Source organism: Cupressus sempervirens, chromosome 11 (assembly GCF_028749045.1).
Source record: "Cupressus sempervirens isolate cs-2001-9-10 chromosome 11, ASM2874904v1, whole genome shotgun sequence".
Taxonomy (NCBI): domain Eukaryota; kingdom Viridiplantae; phylum Streptophyta; class Pinopsida; order Cupressales; family Cupressaceae; genus Cupressus; species Cupressus sempervirens.
The window spans coordinates 531,250,507-531,270,014 of record NC_143128.1 but is presented as its reverse complement, the minus strand read 5'-3'; the positions used below and the strand labels follow the sequence as shown (position 1 = coordinate 531,270,014).

At 35.0% G+C, this 19,508-nt stretch overlaps 1 protein-coding gene across 4 annotated transcripts in view; it reads left to right on the top strand.

Annotated features, from left to right (window-relative positions):
- Positions 1-19,508, top strand: part of LOC149530718 (uncharacterized) — a 44,045-nt gene that overhangs the window by 11,908 nt on the left and 12,629 nt on the right. For 3 of the 4 annotated variants that reach the window (XM_089809028.1, XM_089809030.1, XM_089809029.1), the window contains exon 4: positions 18,300-18,479. The exons of the other annotated variant lie outside the window; for it this stretch is intronic. In XM_089809028.1, the coding sequence (XP_089665154.1) occupies positions 18,300-18,479 (180 nt within the window). The remainder of the gene's footprint in view (positions 1-18,299; positions 18,480-19,508) is intronic. 4 annotated transcript variants of the gene reach the window in all.

Here is a 19,508-nt window from a genome sequence, read left to right as displayed (position 1 = left end):
TTATGTTCTTTAAGATTTCAAGATTGAATGTTTAATTAGTTAGTTTTATCATAATTGATTCTCTTCTGCGTTCTTGCAGATTAACTCCTCCTCTTCACCTTTTCATGGCTTCTCTGCTGGTGAATTCCTCAGTGTTAATAGTATTCTAGATTTGTTCAGAAAATTGTGATAGCATGTGCATGGTGCGGTTTCATATAATCAATCAATTTATTACAATTACCAACGGATATCATAATTGATAAACTCAAGATTTTTTGGTGAATGATCATATAAATCTCAGATTACCAACAGCTACTATTATGAATTGATCTCTCTTCAACATGCCTAGTCGGCTATGGATGGATACTCAATCAAAGTGAAAAGGATTTGAAAAACATATTAATTTATTCTTAGCTCTATCAATATGTAGCCGACAACAAACAAGAAAGAAGAAACTGTGAAACGCAATCACAATTATTGTATTCAGATAGGTTCATTAATCTAAGGCTGAGATAATCCCAAATGAACAGCATATGCTCTGATACATGACCCATTGAATTCCATCTAGGAAACTTACGATTATGTTTACATGCATTCACCATACAGACTGAATATATTTTCGGCATCAGAATCTATTTAAATATGGTAAGGAAATGATAACAAGACACCGATTAGCATGGTATAAAGATTGAAAGGAAAGAGTGGATTCAAAAACATTTCAACTATTCACAGCACCAAATGTGAGATTGACTACCACATAACCTGTGTATGTCCAGACTCTCTGGAGCCAATTTGTATTAACTCTTCTTTGGTTTGCTTGCAGGAAACTCCAGCGTATAAATACGACGTAAATCTTCAGTAAGATCAGAACTTGTACGGCATGCTGGATTGGAAAGGTGCTGCTACAGATTTCAAAAAGGACCTGCAGAAATACAGCAGTGCATACATTCATCGCACCAAGGCATATATTAAATTGCAGGTATACAAGAGTATGGGACGCTAAGGAAATTTCCCCCAAAAACCCCAAATGCTATTGCCATGATTAATAATGGAAGTCAGGTACCAAAAAAATTTTTAATTTTTTTAAAAGCAATCACCAAAACTCTAATAAAAAGATGGCTTTGGCTCTTTGGCTACCTTCAGTTACAAGAAGCCATTCAAATGCCATTTAAATCGAATTTTAAAAAGAAATCAAGTTGAAAATAATTATACAATTCATTTTGTCCAAAATTAAATCGATCTCCATGCGAAGTATTATCATTAAAAAGCAAAGAATATTAAATCGGAAAGAATAGAGTTGAAAAGTTATAATTCGAGAATTATAATAATTGAAATGTTATTATAATTCAAATGTTATTAAAATCTCATATGTACAAGCAACATTACTTTATTATTTATTAAATTATAATGGTGCCAAATTATTTGTAAATATGAATGTTTATAAATAATTAATTAAAATAATATGATGAAAGATATATTAAAATCCTTTGAGATACGTTTATATATTTTAACCTAATTAATTAAATTAAATTATTAAATAACTCATGCAAGTCTCGCAGATGTATTCTGGCTAGGTCCTTTACTCGTCTGCCTAGTGATGGTGATGCCCTGCCTAATTCTTTTCTAACAATGCTTTCACCCCTTCGACATGCTTTTTGAAAGGAAATTCTTCGTAATTAATATATATATTATATAATCATAAATAATCATAACAGTTAACCTTTCATCTTAATTCTATGAATTCGTGAACAACGATCAACTAACATATCATCTTCACTTGAAATTATAACGACCAACTATCTTACCATTTCGCTATATTATATCAAATTAACTTGCCAATTGACTTCATGCGAACCTCAACGGCTATATTTCAAGGTAGGTCAAAAATTGGGATGTAACACACACACATCGAACACAGAATAGAATGAACATATAAAATGCACGAGCACACTCTCGAAGTTTACGCTCTGAATAAAGGAACAAAACCACACCACCCAATCCCGATGAAGAAGGTATATAATAAACTCCAACATTAAATGACCCCTGAGAAGAGAGCAGGACGTAATGGGAGCTTTACTTGGACACGTGCATACAAATATAAGGAGGAAGATCATTACAAAGAAACCGCCACAACCCACTGCCGATGACATGGAAGGAACAGTCGAAACCAAAGAATTGCACTCGACAATCATATTTACGTGGACTCATATCCCATCCAATCCACATGGACTCATATCTCGACAATTTTATACTAAAGAAGGATGGTTCTGAATTATAAAGATAATATGAATATTGCCGAAAGTGACTACAACTCAATCGTTGACTTTAGTAGAGGATACAGAAATTGCTGGAAGCCTTTACAGAAATTGCTGGAAGCCTTTGACTTAAGCAAAACAGGCCAAAAATGATATAAGCTAATAAATTGTTGGAGACTTGCAGTAGGCACAAACGGAGAGAAGATCTCTCTTGAAGTTACACTAGTTTTTCAACAACCCACACAAATGGATTGCAAAAGTTGTTTTTAGTATTAAATTAATGAGCTTTATAACAAAATTGAATAGTACATTACATAAAAATGTTATGTTGTAAACCTAAAATTAAAAAGCCACTACAACTAGTGTGATTGAGTGGTAAAGTGCCACAATGAAGACCTTGGTTCAATCTACAAGAAATTCTTGATACAAGTTTATGAGGTAAGAGAATATTAAAACTTTAAAACTCATGAGTAGGGATAGGGTCCCTGTATGTATATCAAGATTGTGGGATCTATAGAGAAAGCATCACTGATCACATTGAAAGGAAAAAGTCAAAATGAAAAATTTGAGCTAAGTCAACAGATTTAAAAGGTTGCATCTAGAATTAAGTGTGTATGTTTTGTATTGATGGTGTTTTGGAGAACATTCAGTAATCCATCATTAGGAAGAGGAAAGTGAAGAGTTGGGTTGATAAATTTATAATCTTAAATAGAGGGGTGGGGGAGGACATGAAAGAGGATTGGAGAATGAGGGACAACTGTGGGGAAGAGGGGTTAAGAGAGAGAATGAATAAAAAATCAACAAGAATAAAAGAAAATCATTATGAACTTAGTAAAATATAATTTAAAAAACTATGTATGAGCATGTTTTTAAATTGGAACAAGAGGATATGTATGAGAATTTCTGTGTATGCGTATAGAAGGAAGCCACGAATGAGGGCAAAAGGATGTATAAATAGATATAAATGTATCGAATCATAAGTAAATTCTTCATGCATATAAATATATCTTAGTTGTCGATTTGTGAAACAAATCCAATTTGGGCACGTGAATTGGATCCTTGGATTCGGGATTTTTTCCCCCAATTATGATTCGTGTTTATATATATATATATATATACTTAAAATAAGAAATATACATAATTCTAAAACTATGAGAGAGCAAAATAGAGAGCAAATGATCTTGCATCATGAATGAAAGGGTTGTTTTTAGGGTTTGAAGCAAAAATAAAAATAAAAAAATGCACTTGGGCCCACTGTTTTTTGTTTTTATGTCTTGCATTGCTGCAAATCCGCGTTGGATCCTTGGGCTGTGGCTTGGATCCGTGAGGATCCGGGCAGGATCCTTGATTCTACCCATGGATCTGTCAAGATCTGCAGGATCCATGGGTAGAGTCAAGGATCCTGCCTGGATCCTCTTGGATCTGAGCCCGGATCCAGATCCGAATCCGGATCCGACCTGTATATGACGAATCTGGTAACTAAGAAATATATCTAATCATAAGTAAATATCTCTGTGCATGTATGTAGAGTTATGTTAGTACAAAGCCTTTCATAATGAAATGCATATCTCTAGAAGCCTATATGCAACCTTGAAACTATATTTGTATGCGTTTGTATACGTGTTTCAATATAGGAATGAATAATAGAATATGGCTGCAATAAATATATATACTCTATATTATAGATGAATACTCAATGTGTACAAAATTTTTGGTAAAGAAAAATGTGAAAAAATAAGAATTTGGGAGCAATGTAGGCTATAGAAAGGCAAAAATTAAATGAGAGAATGATAATGTAAATCAATAACCTGATTGAATAATATTTATACATATATGTAATCATATGGATTATGTATCATGCATTCTCATTTTGTAATGGCCCCACTATGTCATGTTGTTTTGTGAGCATTGGCCAGTTTTTAGGGTTTTCCTAAGGTGTCTTGGTGGGCTGGGAGAGTGCTACTGTTTTAGGAGAGCTCACATTAGGGTGTTATTGACATCTAGTTATGGTTTGGAGCTCAGTTGGTGCTCTAGTTGGTGACAATGCTCTTTGTAGTGTTCTGGGTTCTTTTGCATTTTTTATCGTCAGTCCTTGCTAAACTTTGATATTTCTTTCTGGGTTTGTTCTCCCCAAGCCTTGGATAACATTGCTATTTATAGTTAGCGCTCATCTTGGCATCAATTATCGTTCTCCAACATTAGTTGTGTTTTGGCATGATTGTTTTTGTTTTCAACTACTTGGCAAGTTTTTGTAAGGTGGTTGGTAATATTTTAATATTTGGAAGAAAGTAATTAAGTGATGTTTTATCATTCACTTTAGTGTGTAAATACTTAAAAAGGGTTCTTTGTTCCCCAAGTTGGAGGCCTAGGAGATGTGGGGGACTCAAAGTTGTTATAGAGAGCTTTTTTGAGGGAAAATAAAATACTTGAATTTTAAAATGCCTCAATTCCTTCCAAACTCTTTAAATTGGAGTTTTGGCACTTATTTCATTTTTCAGAGTTCACATATATAATGGAACGCTGGTAGAATGAACACAGAAATTCTTTTGAGATTGATTTAAGGACAGAAACCCTTGTCAAATACACTATTTTTGCAGGGTGAAAGATCCATCCTAGCTGGTTTAATATTTTGACACAGGAAACACACTGATTATAGCAGAGTTTGACATTTTAGGGTTTTGAGAAATCAAGATTCACATCATTCTTTCATGGTAAGTTGAACTTTTTTGGATTGTTTGGGGTATTCTTTATTTAGTTATTTGAAGCAGGCTGTTCCACTTCAAGGCCAGGCCATACCCTTTGTTGAAGCTGATTAGGGCAATAATCAAGGTTAAATCTTTTCCAGTACCGCACCAAAGGCTTGCAGACTTCTAGGTGACCCTTCTAATAAGATTTCAAGATACTTTCATCTGGTTATGGGTTCCTTTCAGGGGGGGTCGTACACGTCAAGTTGTATAGGCAATTTGAGGGAGCGGCAAGAGATCCTTAGGCAAAGCATGGCCAATTGGGTTTGGTGATTTTTTTGCAGACCAAGTGAGACTTCCAGCTTAGAGGGGACACTGGTAGTCTTTTAGGGTGAAAATAACAGCTTTGGAGGGAGTAATGAATTTTCTGGTCTTATTGCCCTGTGACAGCAATCTAGCCTGAGGGGAAGATAGTTGAAGTTGCTCTTTCATACCTGTAGTTTTTCGGGCACCTGATCTTACTAGTTTTCAGTGTAAAAGAAAGCATGAAGGCATTATCACTCGAGCTGGTTGGTCTTCTCAGGATGAGACAATGATAGTTTAGAGGTTGCTATTTGCTGTCCATAACTGCTATCTGCAACAGCAGGTATTTAACCACCATATAATGCTTTTTTCTCAAGGTTTTTAGTTGAAGTTTTAATGGATGTTCAATTGGTGTTATATATTTCTTCCTACCTTTGCATTTATGCACCAAATCTTAAACAGTTTGAGTTTATGCAAGCAAAAACCATCACAATGATTCTTGTAATAGAAGAGATAATAGACTGCTTAACATGTCTGAGATTGTAGAAAACAACCCTGTTATAATTTTGCAACCACATTTCCAGATTTGGGAGCTTTCGTTTATGTCATTTCCAAGGTTCTTATGCTATGATACTCTTGACTAATGTCATTTCCTAGGTTCGTATGGTATGAAACTCTTGACTAATGTCATTTCCAAGACTCTTATGCTATGAAACTCTGGACTAACTTCCTCATGTAATGGGGTGTCAATTATATGATTTTGTTTTAAATGAATGTGAAACAGCAGTTTCAATGAACCCTGAAAATTGATTACAGTCCTTGATACAGCAAGGAAGCTTTTGTGCATTTAATAATTGATCCTTGTTGTGAAATCTTGTTTGGCAAATTGTTCTCAAAAAAGGAAAAGAAAAAAGAAAAAACCAGGGTGGTCACTACAGTGGTATTAGAGTTGGTGATCTTGCCAGCCTTTTGGTTGTGCAAACTTTTGTTGCAGTGAGCAGTTGTTTGTCAGTTTGAGTGGCTTCTTCTCAGTACCATTTTTGTTGTCCAGCTGCTAGAAAAGGGTTAAAACTTGAAAGAATTTCTATTGTTGATAAATTTGTGTGATTTGATGCAAGAGCCGTTTAATCTGATGAAGGACTCATACATTAAAATTTGAAGGGGAGTTTGTAAAGGTTGTTGCACAACCCAATCATTCAATACTTGATTTTTGTTGTGAAATTTTGTTTGGCAAATTTTATATAAAAATAAAATAAAATCAAACAGGGTTGTCACTACAATGGTATTAAAGATGGTGATCTTGCAAGCCTGTTGGTTAAACTAACTTTTGTTGCAGTGAGCAATTGTTTCTCAGTTTCAGTGGCTTCATTCTAGTACCTTTTTTGCTGTCTAGCTGCTAGAACAGAGTTGTAAAGATGGCAGCAAGGAAGCTTTCATATTTGATCTTTGTTGTGAAATCTCTTTCCTTGATTGCCTTTGTATCAGGTTTGGCAAATTGTTCGCAAAAAAAGAAAAATCCAGGTGGTCATTACAGTGGTATCAGAGTTGGTGATCTTCCCAGCCTGTTGGTTGAGATAACTTTTGTTGCAGCGAGCAGTTGTTTGTCAATCTGAAATGCTTCATTTCAGTGCCATTTTTTTGTTGTCCAGTTGTTGGAACATAGTTGAAAGGATTTCTATTGTTGATAAGTCTTTGTGTGCATTGATGCAAGAACTGCTTAATCTGATGAAGGACTTGGACATTGAAAGGGGGTATTTAAAGATTGTTGTAAGACCCAATCATATGGAATTAAGTATGGAAGAAGATGAAAAAAAGATTCCACATCAATGAATTTAGTTGGATCCTAAAATTATAATAATTATAGAAACTAAAACACAAAGGAAGAGTCTGAAAATAAGATGTTAGAAACATAGAACCAAAGGCAAAGGATGATGAAGCTAAAATTGAAAAGCAATTGAACAGGAAGAGTATGTGATCTTCTTGAAGAAGACAACATAGAATGTCCTAGACTGAAATTAACATACAAATTTTCTATGTGAGTATGTGAGTAACATACAAATTTTCTAGACTGAAATTAAATACTAAATTCTGAAAAATAAAAGTAGTTAGGAAAGTAATACACATAACCATATTACCAAAGTAAACATTTTAAGATATGACACATGAAAGACATCATGCATCCTGGCAAGAGCTACAGGTAGTGTGATTCTGTAGGCTACCGGGTTCACGACTTCCAAGACCTCAAAGGGTCCCACATACCTTGGGGCTAACTTGGCATTCTTACCTAACTTGATGGTACTCTTTTGGGGTTTTACTTTTAATAGCACTTTTTCTCCTATTGAGAATTCTCTGGGTATCCTTTTGGTATATGCATAACATTTCTATCTATCATTTTCTTCTTTCAATCTTTGACGGATTTGGATCACCTGTTCTTCCATCACCATGAGCATTTCAGGCCTGATAATAATCCTGTCCTCGACACAATTCCAACTTATCGGTGTTCTACATTTGTGGCTATATAGGGCCTCAAAGGGTGCTGTCTTAATGGTGGATTGATGGGAATTATTAAAAGCAAATTCCACCAAGGGTAGATACATTTCCCATTGGTATGGCCGATCCATGCAATAAACTCCTTGAAGATCTTCCAAAACTTGGTTTACTCTCTCTGTTTGTCCATTAGTCTTGGGATGATAAGATGCGCTAATTTTTAACTTAGCTCCTAAGGCCAAGAATAGTGTTTGCCAAAATCTGGAGGTTATTTTGACATCCTTGTCCAAGATAATCTTCTTTAGGACTCTATGAAGGCTGAAAATCTCTCTCATGAATTTGTAAGTTGGTTAGGTTACTAGGTATGAAGTGAGCCACCTTGGTCAGTCTGTCTACCACTATTAGAATGTTGTTGTGTTTGCTTTGAGTCATGGGTAGTCCTTGTATGAAATCCATGGTAATTATCTGCCACTTACATTTTGGTACTTCGTTTGGGTATAGGAGGCCAGTTGGATAACGATGTTCTACCTTGACTCTTTGGCACTCTAGACATCCTGCCACATAATCCGTTATTTCTGTTTTCATCCCCTTCCAAAAATAGTGGTTTTATATTTGCCATCATTTTGGTCAATCCAGGATGTCCTGAATAAGGAGCTGAGTGGAATTCTTCTAAAATCATTCTTTGGATTTCCAGTGCTTTGGGTATGTACATCCTATCACCATACCTTAATAATCCATCTTCTTCCATTCTAAAGTCTTTGTACCTGGGTTCCTGTGGGTCCCTGAGAAGTGCACGACTAATCTCTGCATAGAATTCATCTTGCTTTAAATGTTGTAATACTTGATCCCTTAATCTAATATTTATAATGGCCATAGCAGAAACATGCCTTTGTCGGCTCAAGGCATCTACCACCTTGTTCTCTTTACCTTTAATGTAGCTAATGTCAAAGTTGAAATCTGCTAGAAATTCCAACCATCTCCTCTGCCTGGCATTAAGGTTGGGTTGAGTAAAGATGTACTTTAGGTTGTGGTGATCTGATCGAAGTTCAAAAGGCTTCCCTATCAAGTAGTGCCTCCACATTTGGAGGGCATGCACAATGGCGACTAGTTCCAGATCATGAGGAGCGTAGTTTTGTTCGTAGTTCTTTAACTTCCTTGATTCATATGCAACAACTTGTTCTTCTTGCATCAGTACATCTCCTAATCCTTCCCCAAATGCATCAGTTAAAACCACAAATTCCCTTTGGGGGTCTGGTACTTCTAGTATAGGTACAATAGTTAACTTCTCCTTCAAGTACTCAAAGGATGACATACATTTTTCAGTCCATAAAAATTTCTTCCCCTTATTTTTAAGTCAAGTGATCGGGTAAGCTATTTTAGAGAAATCTCTAACAAACTTCCTATAGAATCCTGCTAACCCCATGAAGCTTTTGACTTTTGTCACATTCTTAGGTATGGGCCATTCCTTAATTGCTTTGATTTTCGAAGGATCTAAAGTTATCCCTTTAGCTGATATAATATGTCCTAGATACTGGATTTCCTTTTGATAAAAGACACACTTATACAACTTCCCGTATAGCTTACGTTCTCTCAACCTCTGTAGAACTTTTTCTAGATGTTCTTTTTCGTTTCTTAAGTAGATCAGAATATCATCTATAAAGACCAATACAAACTTATCCAAACAGTGTTGAAAAATACTATTCATCAGGTTTATGAAGGCTACTGAGGCGTTAGTTAACCCGAAGGGTAATATCGTAAACTCATAATGCCCATATCTAGTCTTGAACGCAGTCTTGTGAATATCTTCATCCTCGATGTAGAGCTGATGGTATCTTGATCTTAAGTCAATTTTTGAGAATACTGTAGCGCCTTTCATTTGATCAAACAAATCACCGATTCTAGGAAGTGGGTACCAATTCTTGATGGTGACCTTATTGAGCATCCTATAGTCTATGCACAATTTCATAGTTTTGTCCTTGACGAATAATATCGGGGCTCCCCAAGGTGAAACACTAGGTCGAAGAAGTTTCTTATCTAACATATCCTGCTACTACAACTGTAGTTTCATTAATTTAGTGGTCATCCAATAAGGAGCTCAGGATATAGGTTTTGCCTTAGGTAATAAATCTATTGTAAAATCAAAAGCTCTAGATGGAGGTAGTCCGAGAAGTTTTTTTGGAAACACATCTTGGAATTTCTCAAGACATGGGTACTTGTTTGCAAATGCTCATTTCGGTTCATCCCCTATTTCTCCATCTTCCATGTTACTTCTATCTGCATCTTCAATTTTAACTGCAAAAATCTCACATCCTTTCCTTTTGCATCTCTTGAGTTGTATGGCAAATAACTGACGAGGTTTGATTTCATGCAAAACTCCCTTAATACTTACAGGATTGCCTTGATCATCCAAACATTCTATTGTTTTGGCAAGACAGTCAACCTTGGCCTTGTGCTCACTAAGCCAATTAATGCCTATGATGATGTTGTAGGATCCAAGAGGTGCTACATACAGGTTTAGTTCTGTAGAGAATTTTGGAAAGTCAACCCATGCCTTAATTAGACATTGCTCTACCTTAGCCCTTGACTGGTTTGCATACTTGACCATCCATGTTTTTGCCATGTAACTAGACCTCTTTGGAAATCTACCTAATAACTTAGGAGATATAAAGCATATTTGAGGCTCTAGTATCAATTAATATAGAAACAGGGTTTTCATAGATCTTACTAGTAGTTTCGGTCGAGCCTATCTGTTGTTCTGCTTGTCGATTATCTAGTGTTGTGTGAATCCTCTGCTGGTAAACATGCTGCTGTGGTGGTAGGGGGGGTCGAGGTGGTTGGTTGGTGTTTGTCTTACTAGGACATTTGTTAGCATAGTGATCCCCTCCACAATTGTAGCATCTTGCTGGTGGTCCCTTCCTCTCTTTTCCCTTATCATTCTTATTTGTATTGGGGTTACTTTTGAAATCCTTGTTACCATTTTCTCTTGGTTTTGGTTTGTTGGGTTTGTAGTCTTTAAATTGTTTCTTGGGGGATCAGGTATTTGCACCTTCTAAATTCTAATTCATTTTCCTTTTGTTATCTCGAATAGAATCATCTCTTTTGATTTTATGTTCCTGACGAACAACCTTCTCTAGGGCTTCTTCCATGGTTCGAGGGGTGAGAACATCCACTGCCCCACTGATCCTATTATTTAGTCCCATGATAAATTTTCTCACTCTGAGATTTTTATCTTGTTGATACGGAGGTACATACTTAAGCAGACGGGTGAATTTGTTCCAATACTTGCGTACATACATATCCCCTTGCCTAAGGTTCTGGAAGTCTAACAACTTTTCGTTGTAGAAAGTTTGGGGTAGCCAACGATTTTTAAAGATGGTCACAAACTTATCCCAAGTAATTTCAGTTGTGGTAATATTTAGTTCAACGTTGGTGTTTCCCCACCAAGTAGCAGCTTCTCCTAAAAAATGGTATATTCCCCAAACTGCCTTAGGCCTCTGCATCCTTTCCAGATTCAGAACTAAAGAACTTGGATGGTTTGATCTTTTTAATATCTGCGGATAAGTCGCTAATTATTTCAAGTTTCTTCTGTTTCTCAGTTTGGGTAAGTGAGGCTTGAGCGTTTCTCTCACTATGCTTAGAGATTTCAGGTTCTGTTCTAGGAGAGGACGAGGATTGCATTTCCTCTTGACGTTGCCCAATTTGGGCTGCCAATTCGTTCATCCTCTTCTCCATATTGTCTAACTTCATTTGCGTGTCTTACAAAACTTGTAGTAGCAGATCAATGGGAGGGAGTGGATTGTTCTCATGGACCATTTCGTGGTCTGTGACATTCTCGTTGTTGTTCATGTTTCTTAATTATTTTGTCCTAAAAATGTGTGCAAGTTCTTTACATCAAATTTTCTGGTTTATACATATTTATACAAAAACAATTTTTGAGAAGAGGAGGAATAGCACAAGAATAGACAGAATTTCAACTACTTTATTCAACACTAAACTTTACAAAATTCTCTCTACTGAAGGTGTTACATTTAGATTATAGATTTAATCACTCTGAGATTTTATTTTCAACTTCTTGTTTAGTTTCAATTTCAATTTATACATATCTTGCGCCATCCAAGATCTATGGAAGTGTGTAAGAGAGTTAGCCTGGCGAGTGTTCCAAACTTGAATAAGTTTGTTTCTATAAGTTGCGTTCATGGTAGGAGTCTATCTGACCCTTTCCTTGCTCATTCGTTACAAAACTTGTTTTAAAGTTTTTGTCATCTCGAGGCATGGAACGATAAGAATAATCATTGTTTGGCATGTTCTTAATCAAGTATGGAAAGATGGGATGCCATGCCTTCTTGCGAGGTGTCTTTTGTGTATACGTCCTGTTACATTTAAATCTAAGAAGATCTCAGGTTTACTAATCTTGCTAGGTGATCCGCTCAAGGTTCATTGTTAAATCTAGAGCTCTGATGCCATATGTAACATACAAATTTTCTAGACTAAAATTAAATACTAAATTCTGTAAAATAAAAGCAATTTGGAAAGTAATACACATAATCATATTACCAAAGTAAACATGTTTAACACCTTACAATCCATTTCATGTGAAAATAACTGAAAAACTAAAATAACTATCTGATTACTATAGCAATACAAGAGAAACTAAATCATTTCCATTCATTCCATGAATTATATATTAATTACGAGAAAAAATTGTATTATAAAGATTGGAAATAGAAACATACAAAATCTGGCTGAAGTATCTGATGATGTTGTGCAAGCCTCGACTTTCTGGATAGAGGAGAAGCATTAACTTAGGCTTAACCTTCCAACCACGGACCTTATCAATCCCCACACAATTTTTTGACAAGAAAGGCTCTCCCTACCTTGGGGTTAGGCTTGGGGAACTATAAGTCCAGCTATTCGAGCATACCGGTGTTTAGAATGTCTACTCAGTAATAGGCGGGCATGCTTGATTAACTGACACCATTGACATCATGTGAGGCATGCTTTTAAACGACCTTGGCCAAGCATTTAGATGGGTTTATGATACCCGATCACCATCGCTCGACTTGACAACATGGTATATAAATTGGACAAGCATGAGCTTACTTGGAAAATCTGTAGAAGTTTATCATAAAATTTATCATCTATGGTAGTTTTGATTTCTGCTATTCCTTTGCAGGGATTTTCTTTACCTCTTCACCCTCTTTCGTTGGCCATTCCAGCCAGGGTGAGTCCTTGGTTTTGTTCATCTTGTTAATCATGGAATACTAACCATTGGCGAGTACACTGCTAGTATACAACCGATGTAAAGATGTACTTCAAATCAGGCAACATGTCATTCTTATGATTGAGAACCACACTTGTTCAAACAAAAGACAAATCACAAACATATCACAAAAAGGAAACGACTTGTTCTTTATGAAAGTCTCTCATATTGTATATCGATCCCAATTTGATATTTGACCGTTCGCATTGATCTTGACCGAAAATAAAAGGGATTCGATAGAACATAAGCCGAGTGTATAGATAATGAATGTACAACTGATGCATAATTTAAAGAGTCGAATGCATGATTTATCGATATAGAAAATACTTGCATCGATTAAGAGGTATGAAGAAAGAATATAGAAACACCAACACAACCTGAAACCAATGCTTTATGGGAATTAAGGAGCCTTTGCTGAGCAGCTCAAGCTGACTTGATTGTGATTGAAATGTGACTACTGTTTCGAGAGGCCCGAGTTGAATCAGAGGTATTGTGCCTGGTGCGTAGATAGAATAGTAAGAGCAGAGATAAGGAGAAGAATGCCGTCTCCACCAAACGTGAAATGTTTTAAATCCTCTTTGGGCTCAAACGAGCTATGGCTCAAGGTGACAGTTTCAACAAGACCATCGGTTTTAAGTTCATCGATTTAAAAGTAAAGGTGGTGCCAAGTGTACATGGTTGCCCCTCATGGAGAGTTAATAAGTTTTGAATTATTAAAGAGCTATTTTTTTGAAAATCTTTTATATATGTGTGTGTGCGTGCGCGCGCGCGCATATATATATATATATATATATATATATATATATATATATATATATAAAATTTTCAAATGATTCCATCATGGTATTATTATACCTAAGGCCATACCTATTAAAATACGTATATCTATATACATGTGTAATTCATAGAATTGTGATTTATTTTAACCTCATATCGTCTTGATATATATGCATGTATATATTTATACATATATTAATAGGGACAAACTATAGATACTATATTAATATCATGGTGGATATAGGTGATGATGAAAGAAAAATGGAGACGCCATCATAGAACAACAAAGGTAATGGTTCTAAACATGAAATTTGATTATGATATAAATATATATATGCTTTATACGTTATATATATATAGGTGATGATGAAAGAAAAATGGAGACGCCATCATAGAACAACAAAGGTAATGGTTCTAAACATGAATTTTGATTATGATTATATATATATATGCTTTATATGTTGTCCAAGTAACTCGCACATGTCCAATGTGTGTACCCTACTATGAAGTTGCTAGATCCTTAACAAGGTAGTTAGAAGCCATACTCGGCGATCGGACGAATGGACTAGAGTAGTACCCCATTCCTTAAATCCTGTTTAGCAATGCTTTCTTCCCTTCGTTTGCTCCTGCAACCACCTGTGCAACATTTCCACAATAATAACAAGTTCTTCCATTTTAAATCAATATTAGAATATAACATAGATAACTGAAACAACAACTAACTACCATCATCAAGTAAATATAACAAGCAATGGATAACTGCCATTTTCATTAAGCAATTATTCATAATAATTGTTAACAACCGAGTTCACATGAATTAAATGGTTAACTATAACTTCCCTTTTCACACGATCAAAGGAAATGATGGTTTTAACTAATCATCTCAATGGCTATAAATTATTTTAATTAGGTCAAAATTTTGGGATGTAACAGAAGAGTCTGAAAATAAGATGTTAGAAACTTAGAACCAAAGACAAAGGATGATGAAGCTAAAATTGAAAAGCAACTGAAGAGGAAGAGTATGTGATCTTCTTGAAGAAGACAACATAGAATGTCCTTGTGAATGAGAGTTAGATCATGCATAAGGAGAGCTAGATCATAGGGAAGATTTGCCTAAACAAACAACTTATGAAAGTAGAGATATCATAAGATAATTCACTTTATGAGGTAGATTTCTAGGATGGTTTGAATGAGGGACATGAGCGAGGAAAAGGTGCATCACTTAGGAGACTTGGTATGTATGATACTCTAGAGCACACTGAAATATTCAAATCAATAACCATTTGTGCGAAGGTTCACTAGCTAGATATATTGGAGGTTCATAACAAGGTTGCACAGATACGATGGTACTTTGGGTACTTTAGGTACAGGTATGGGTATGACTATTTTTCAAAATAGGGGACGGGGGTATTTGGGTACTAATGGAGCCCAAATTATTTGCAAAAATTTGGGGCTTCCATTTGTGAAATAATGCTGGAAATTCATGGTATAACCATTGATGTCAAAGTTAAGAACATGTGGTTTATAGAAAGTACACATCAATAGGGTAATAAATAATTAGGATGGTTGCTTATATGTCAGTGAAGATGACCACGAATAATGAGGAATGGCCTGGAGAATATTAAGAAGTAAATGCATTGAAAATTCACTGCATTACATGGAGACCCTGCAACAGATCTAAAACTGGAATTGTAGCAATATAATAGTCATAGTAGCATCTTACATCAGAAATACATAGACTATCAATGATAATCAATAGTTTGTTTAAGGATTTAATACAAAGACATCATCATTTGAAGAAATGAAACATGATTTAAGCCTTTTATCTTTGCAGTGGTGTACGTGGAAAGCACAACAAACTAATGGAAATCCATTAGAAAATAGTTAATAAATCATCACAAGCAATCACAGATTGTGATAAAGTATGAAGACAGTAGGAGGACAGGACGATCACGTTATCTGGTAAAGATATAGCACAAATAAACTAGGCAAATCACACAGGGTGGAGTCTTAGGTTTTTGACGAAGAGATGAAATGAGGATTTTTATTATTATCAAGACCAAATAGAATAAAGTAATAGCATTTTTATTATCATCGGCAATACTCAAGTCTCTATGCAACGATTGCCTCAAATATGGGTGTTGTTGACTCGATTATCATTTGAGGGAGATATGACCGGTCAACATGCAGATGTTCCATGTCATCTATAGAAAACATGATAAGTGATGACAAATATATATTTGCCTTTTGATTAAGGTCACGTTGGCATATAAAGACAAAACCATTTTTCACGGGAAGTGCATATCGCCAGACTTATTTCCATGGCAGAGATTTTTGGCATAGGACTTGGCGATTAATATTTCTGTAATCTGATCTTACAGCAATAACAAGACACGTCAACCACTAGGAGCTTTGGAAGATTAGAAGACAAGCTTTTCTCTAGTTTTCATTTAAATGCGGCATTATGCAATATCATCTATCCTTTGTATTATTTCAAAACAACTAGAGGCTCCAACATGTGATAATATTAAAGTACCATGGACGGCAATTATAAATTAAAGGAGGCGTTATTATAATTAGGAAGAAAGTATTAATTATTTCAAAAAGAGATGACTTTTTATTTTGAAAAGTCACATTCCAAAGTATAGGAGATATAAAATGTGGAAGTCATTTTAGAACAAGAGATATTCGAACAATCATATTCTACAAGAAGAAGTATTTCTATTATTTTGTATGGAGGGATAAGGAGCTTAATATCACTTTATAATATAAATTCAATTATTTTATTTTAATAATAAAATAAAATGTTCTTTGTTTATTATTAAAGGCGTGGAGATTTAAACTGCAGATGAATTGTCCTTTATAATTATTATTTTAAAATTCTGTATACAATTTTAATATCAAGATAAGTGGACATGGTCATTTAGCATTTTAAATTTGATCATTACAGATATTTAAATTGTTTCTGTATATGTGTCCAGTTTTCTCCCTACCAGAGGAGTTAAAGTTCAATCTGGACTAATTTAAGATTGCAAAATATTTGATCTATTGCATTTTGGTTATTTAATTGTTGACAATATAAGTGCATGGAACATTATAAAGTTGTACGTGAAAATTCACTGAAGTTGACTCTATTGCCCGGATGAGTAGAGGCACTGTTATTTCTATTATTAAAGTAAGAAAATCTATATATTCCTTCTACAAGTATCAGATCTATTATTAAAACCTTATACAATTTATTCAATTCACACTCAGCATCCGGTTTCAGTTTCATCGAGTTCAAGGACCTTGCTAGTCGGAGAACTCCAAAGCTTAAATTCACTTTAGAAAAGCTTTGAACCAAGTGATCAGTTTCGAGGAGAAGGTCTAGCTGCCTAGGTGTAGTGGAGCTTGAAGTGCAGGGGATCGAGAGTTGATTCTTGTTCATTGACCAGAACTGATTGAGAGATCCTTATCGGAGAAGTGGCAGGCTCTTGGATTTCCAATCTGCGGTGTTGGGAACCAACATGTACATCTTTTATATAATTTTATATTTTTATATTTATAGAAAATCTGAAAATACGAGTCATAACAATGATTTTCCAAACAAGAGCAGTCATAAAGTTTGCAGATGTAATGTATCATGTTCAGTTTCAGATTTGCAATATGTTTGTGATAATATATGCTAAATGTTTAGATGCATAATAGAGAAGGCAAACTTTAAACATGAACAAGAAGGTTGTAAATCATATAACAATGACATATTGGAAATGAAAGCTTTTGACTTGAATAGTGATAAAGTATACTGTTAATCGGTATTGTATCAAAGTTTTAAACTGATTACATATTGATTTAAGCTTGATAAACAGCAAGCTGATATGCAAACAAAAAACTGAAACAAATATCAGAAATCTTAATCATTGTCCCTAGCTATAATACTCTCCACTGAGTACCCATTGAGTATCCGGTACTTGGGTACACATGCCTGGTACTTGGCTATGTGTATGCATCCCAGGGGTATGGGTATGAGTGCCCATGCAACTATGGTTTATAATGACAAAGGGACAAAATGTCAGATTTGCTTCAGCTGTTATCCTTTCAATCAGCTATTACTGGTTTTAGTTTCTTGCATAGAGGTGGATTGGCAAGTTTTTCCAGCTACGGAATAGAGAATTTGTTGGTTGGAGTTCAGTGATTAAGAATTTTCTATCATTGAAGTCAATCATTTCTGTGCTCATATCTCCTATGCATATTAGAATCATTCATAACTGCCATTGCTGCCCAAATTTTGAATTGCCAATTTTGATGAAATCAGCCAAAAGGTTAAATTGTTTTGAGGACTTCCAGATGGCAGACATTGGTGGACAAGGTAATGTTGACATGTCATAAGGTCATTGATGGGTTTAAGCAGAACGTCATTAGTAGGAGACATTACTTTGTTGATATTCTAGTTTTCATAACTAGGCATCATATGGTGTTTGTATTTTCAGGATAAACGTATACGTGTGTGTTTGTGTGTTTGTTGTTTGCATAGACAAAGAGAAAGCATAAAATTCTTCTTCTTTATTGCTGCAGGGTGTTATGGAATATAATAAAGAAGCCTTGGCCTATTTTAAACAAAAGAATGTATCAGTTATATTCCTTTTTAGGCATAATCTCTTAAGGAGATATGTGTCTATTCTGGCAAATTTATATGACAAGGAGGCCAAGTTGTTGAACGGTACTCATCAATCTCATGTGCATTCCAGTGTTGAGGTCAGTTTCCCAAATTTCCTTTCCTTTCTTTGACTCTTTGATTCTAATTGGTGGTAATTAGCAATTTATGAAGAGCATAATTGCTTACAATCAGTATTGTTCTAGTACAATCCAGAAATGGTATGTCATTAACCATGATTTTGTTGCTGTAAACCATATTTGTATTAGTGTCCTCTGAGATTTTCACTGATGTGTATACAATCATGAAATTTCTTCTTTGGCCTAATTTAAAAAATTGCAATTTGTGGAAATGATGTTATAGTGAAAGTCATCTTCTGTTCTCATGGTTTTACTCATCATGTTCCTCTTTCATTTAGGTAAGAACATTAGTCAACTCCATTCATGTTTAAAACCCTTTCCGAGAAATCCTGCCTCTTCAAATTGATTCCAGATAAAAAGGATGCCTTTGTCAACCCAAAAGTATCATTAATATTCCATAGGTTATGGGAGTAGATCTTGCACCAATCTGTCATTTGTAACCATGTAACACATCTATCTATAATTCAATGGATTTGTTAACCATGGCTTAGCCCATGCTTCAGATTCAATTCTCATTAAAACAACAACTCCAAGCAGTAGCAAAATCTACTTGGACTACAAAAATAGCTTCAATTTTATAAAATATTACCTTTGGGAAGGTTTTTCCATATGGTGAGAATCTCAAGTACCAATTGTTTTTAAGTTCTCCTTTTCTCTTTAATGGACTTGTCAACTGAAGCTCTTATTGTTCGATGGTCACAAATCAATGGTTGAAAATGGACAGTTTACCATTTTTTCTTTTCAGTCTTATAATATATGAAATGCATTTACACTTTTTTACAATGATGTTTGTCTTCTATTTTTAATCCCACGATTTAATAAAAATGCAGCAAAAAAGAAATCACAGATCAACAAAGATGTAGATTTTTTCCAAGATGTAATGGACCTAGAACTGTTGATCCTGACAGAAATGACATTTCACACATGAAAATGGGAAACAAATCCTTACTTTTGTGTTTCTAATAACAGAGGTGTAGATATTGAATTAAC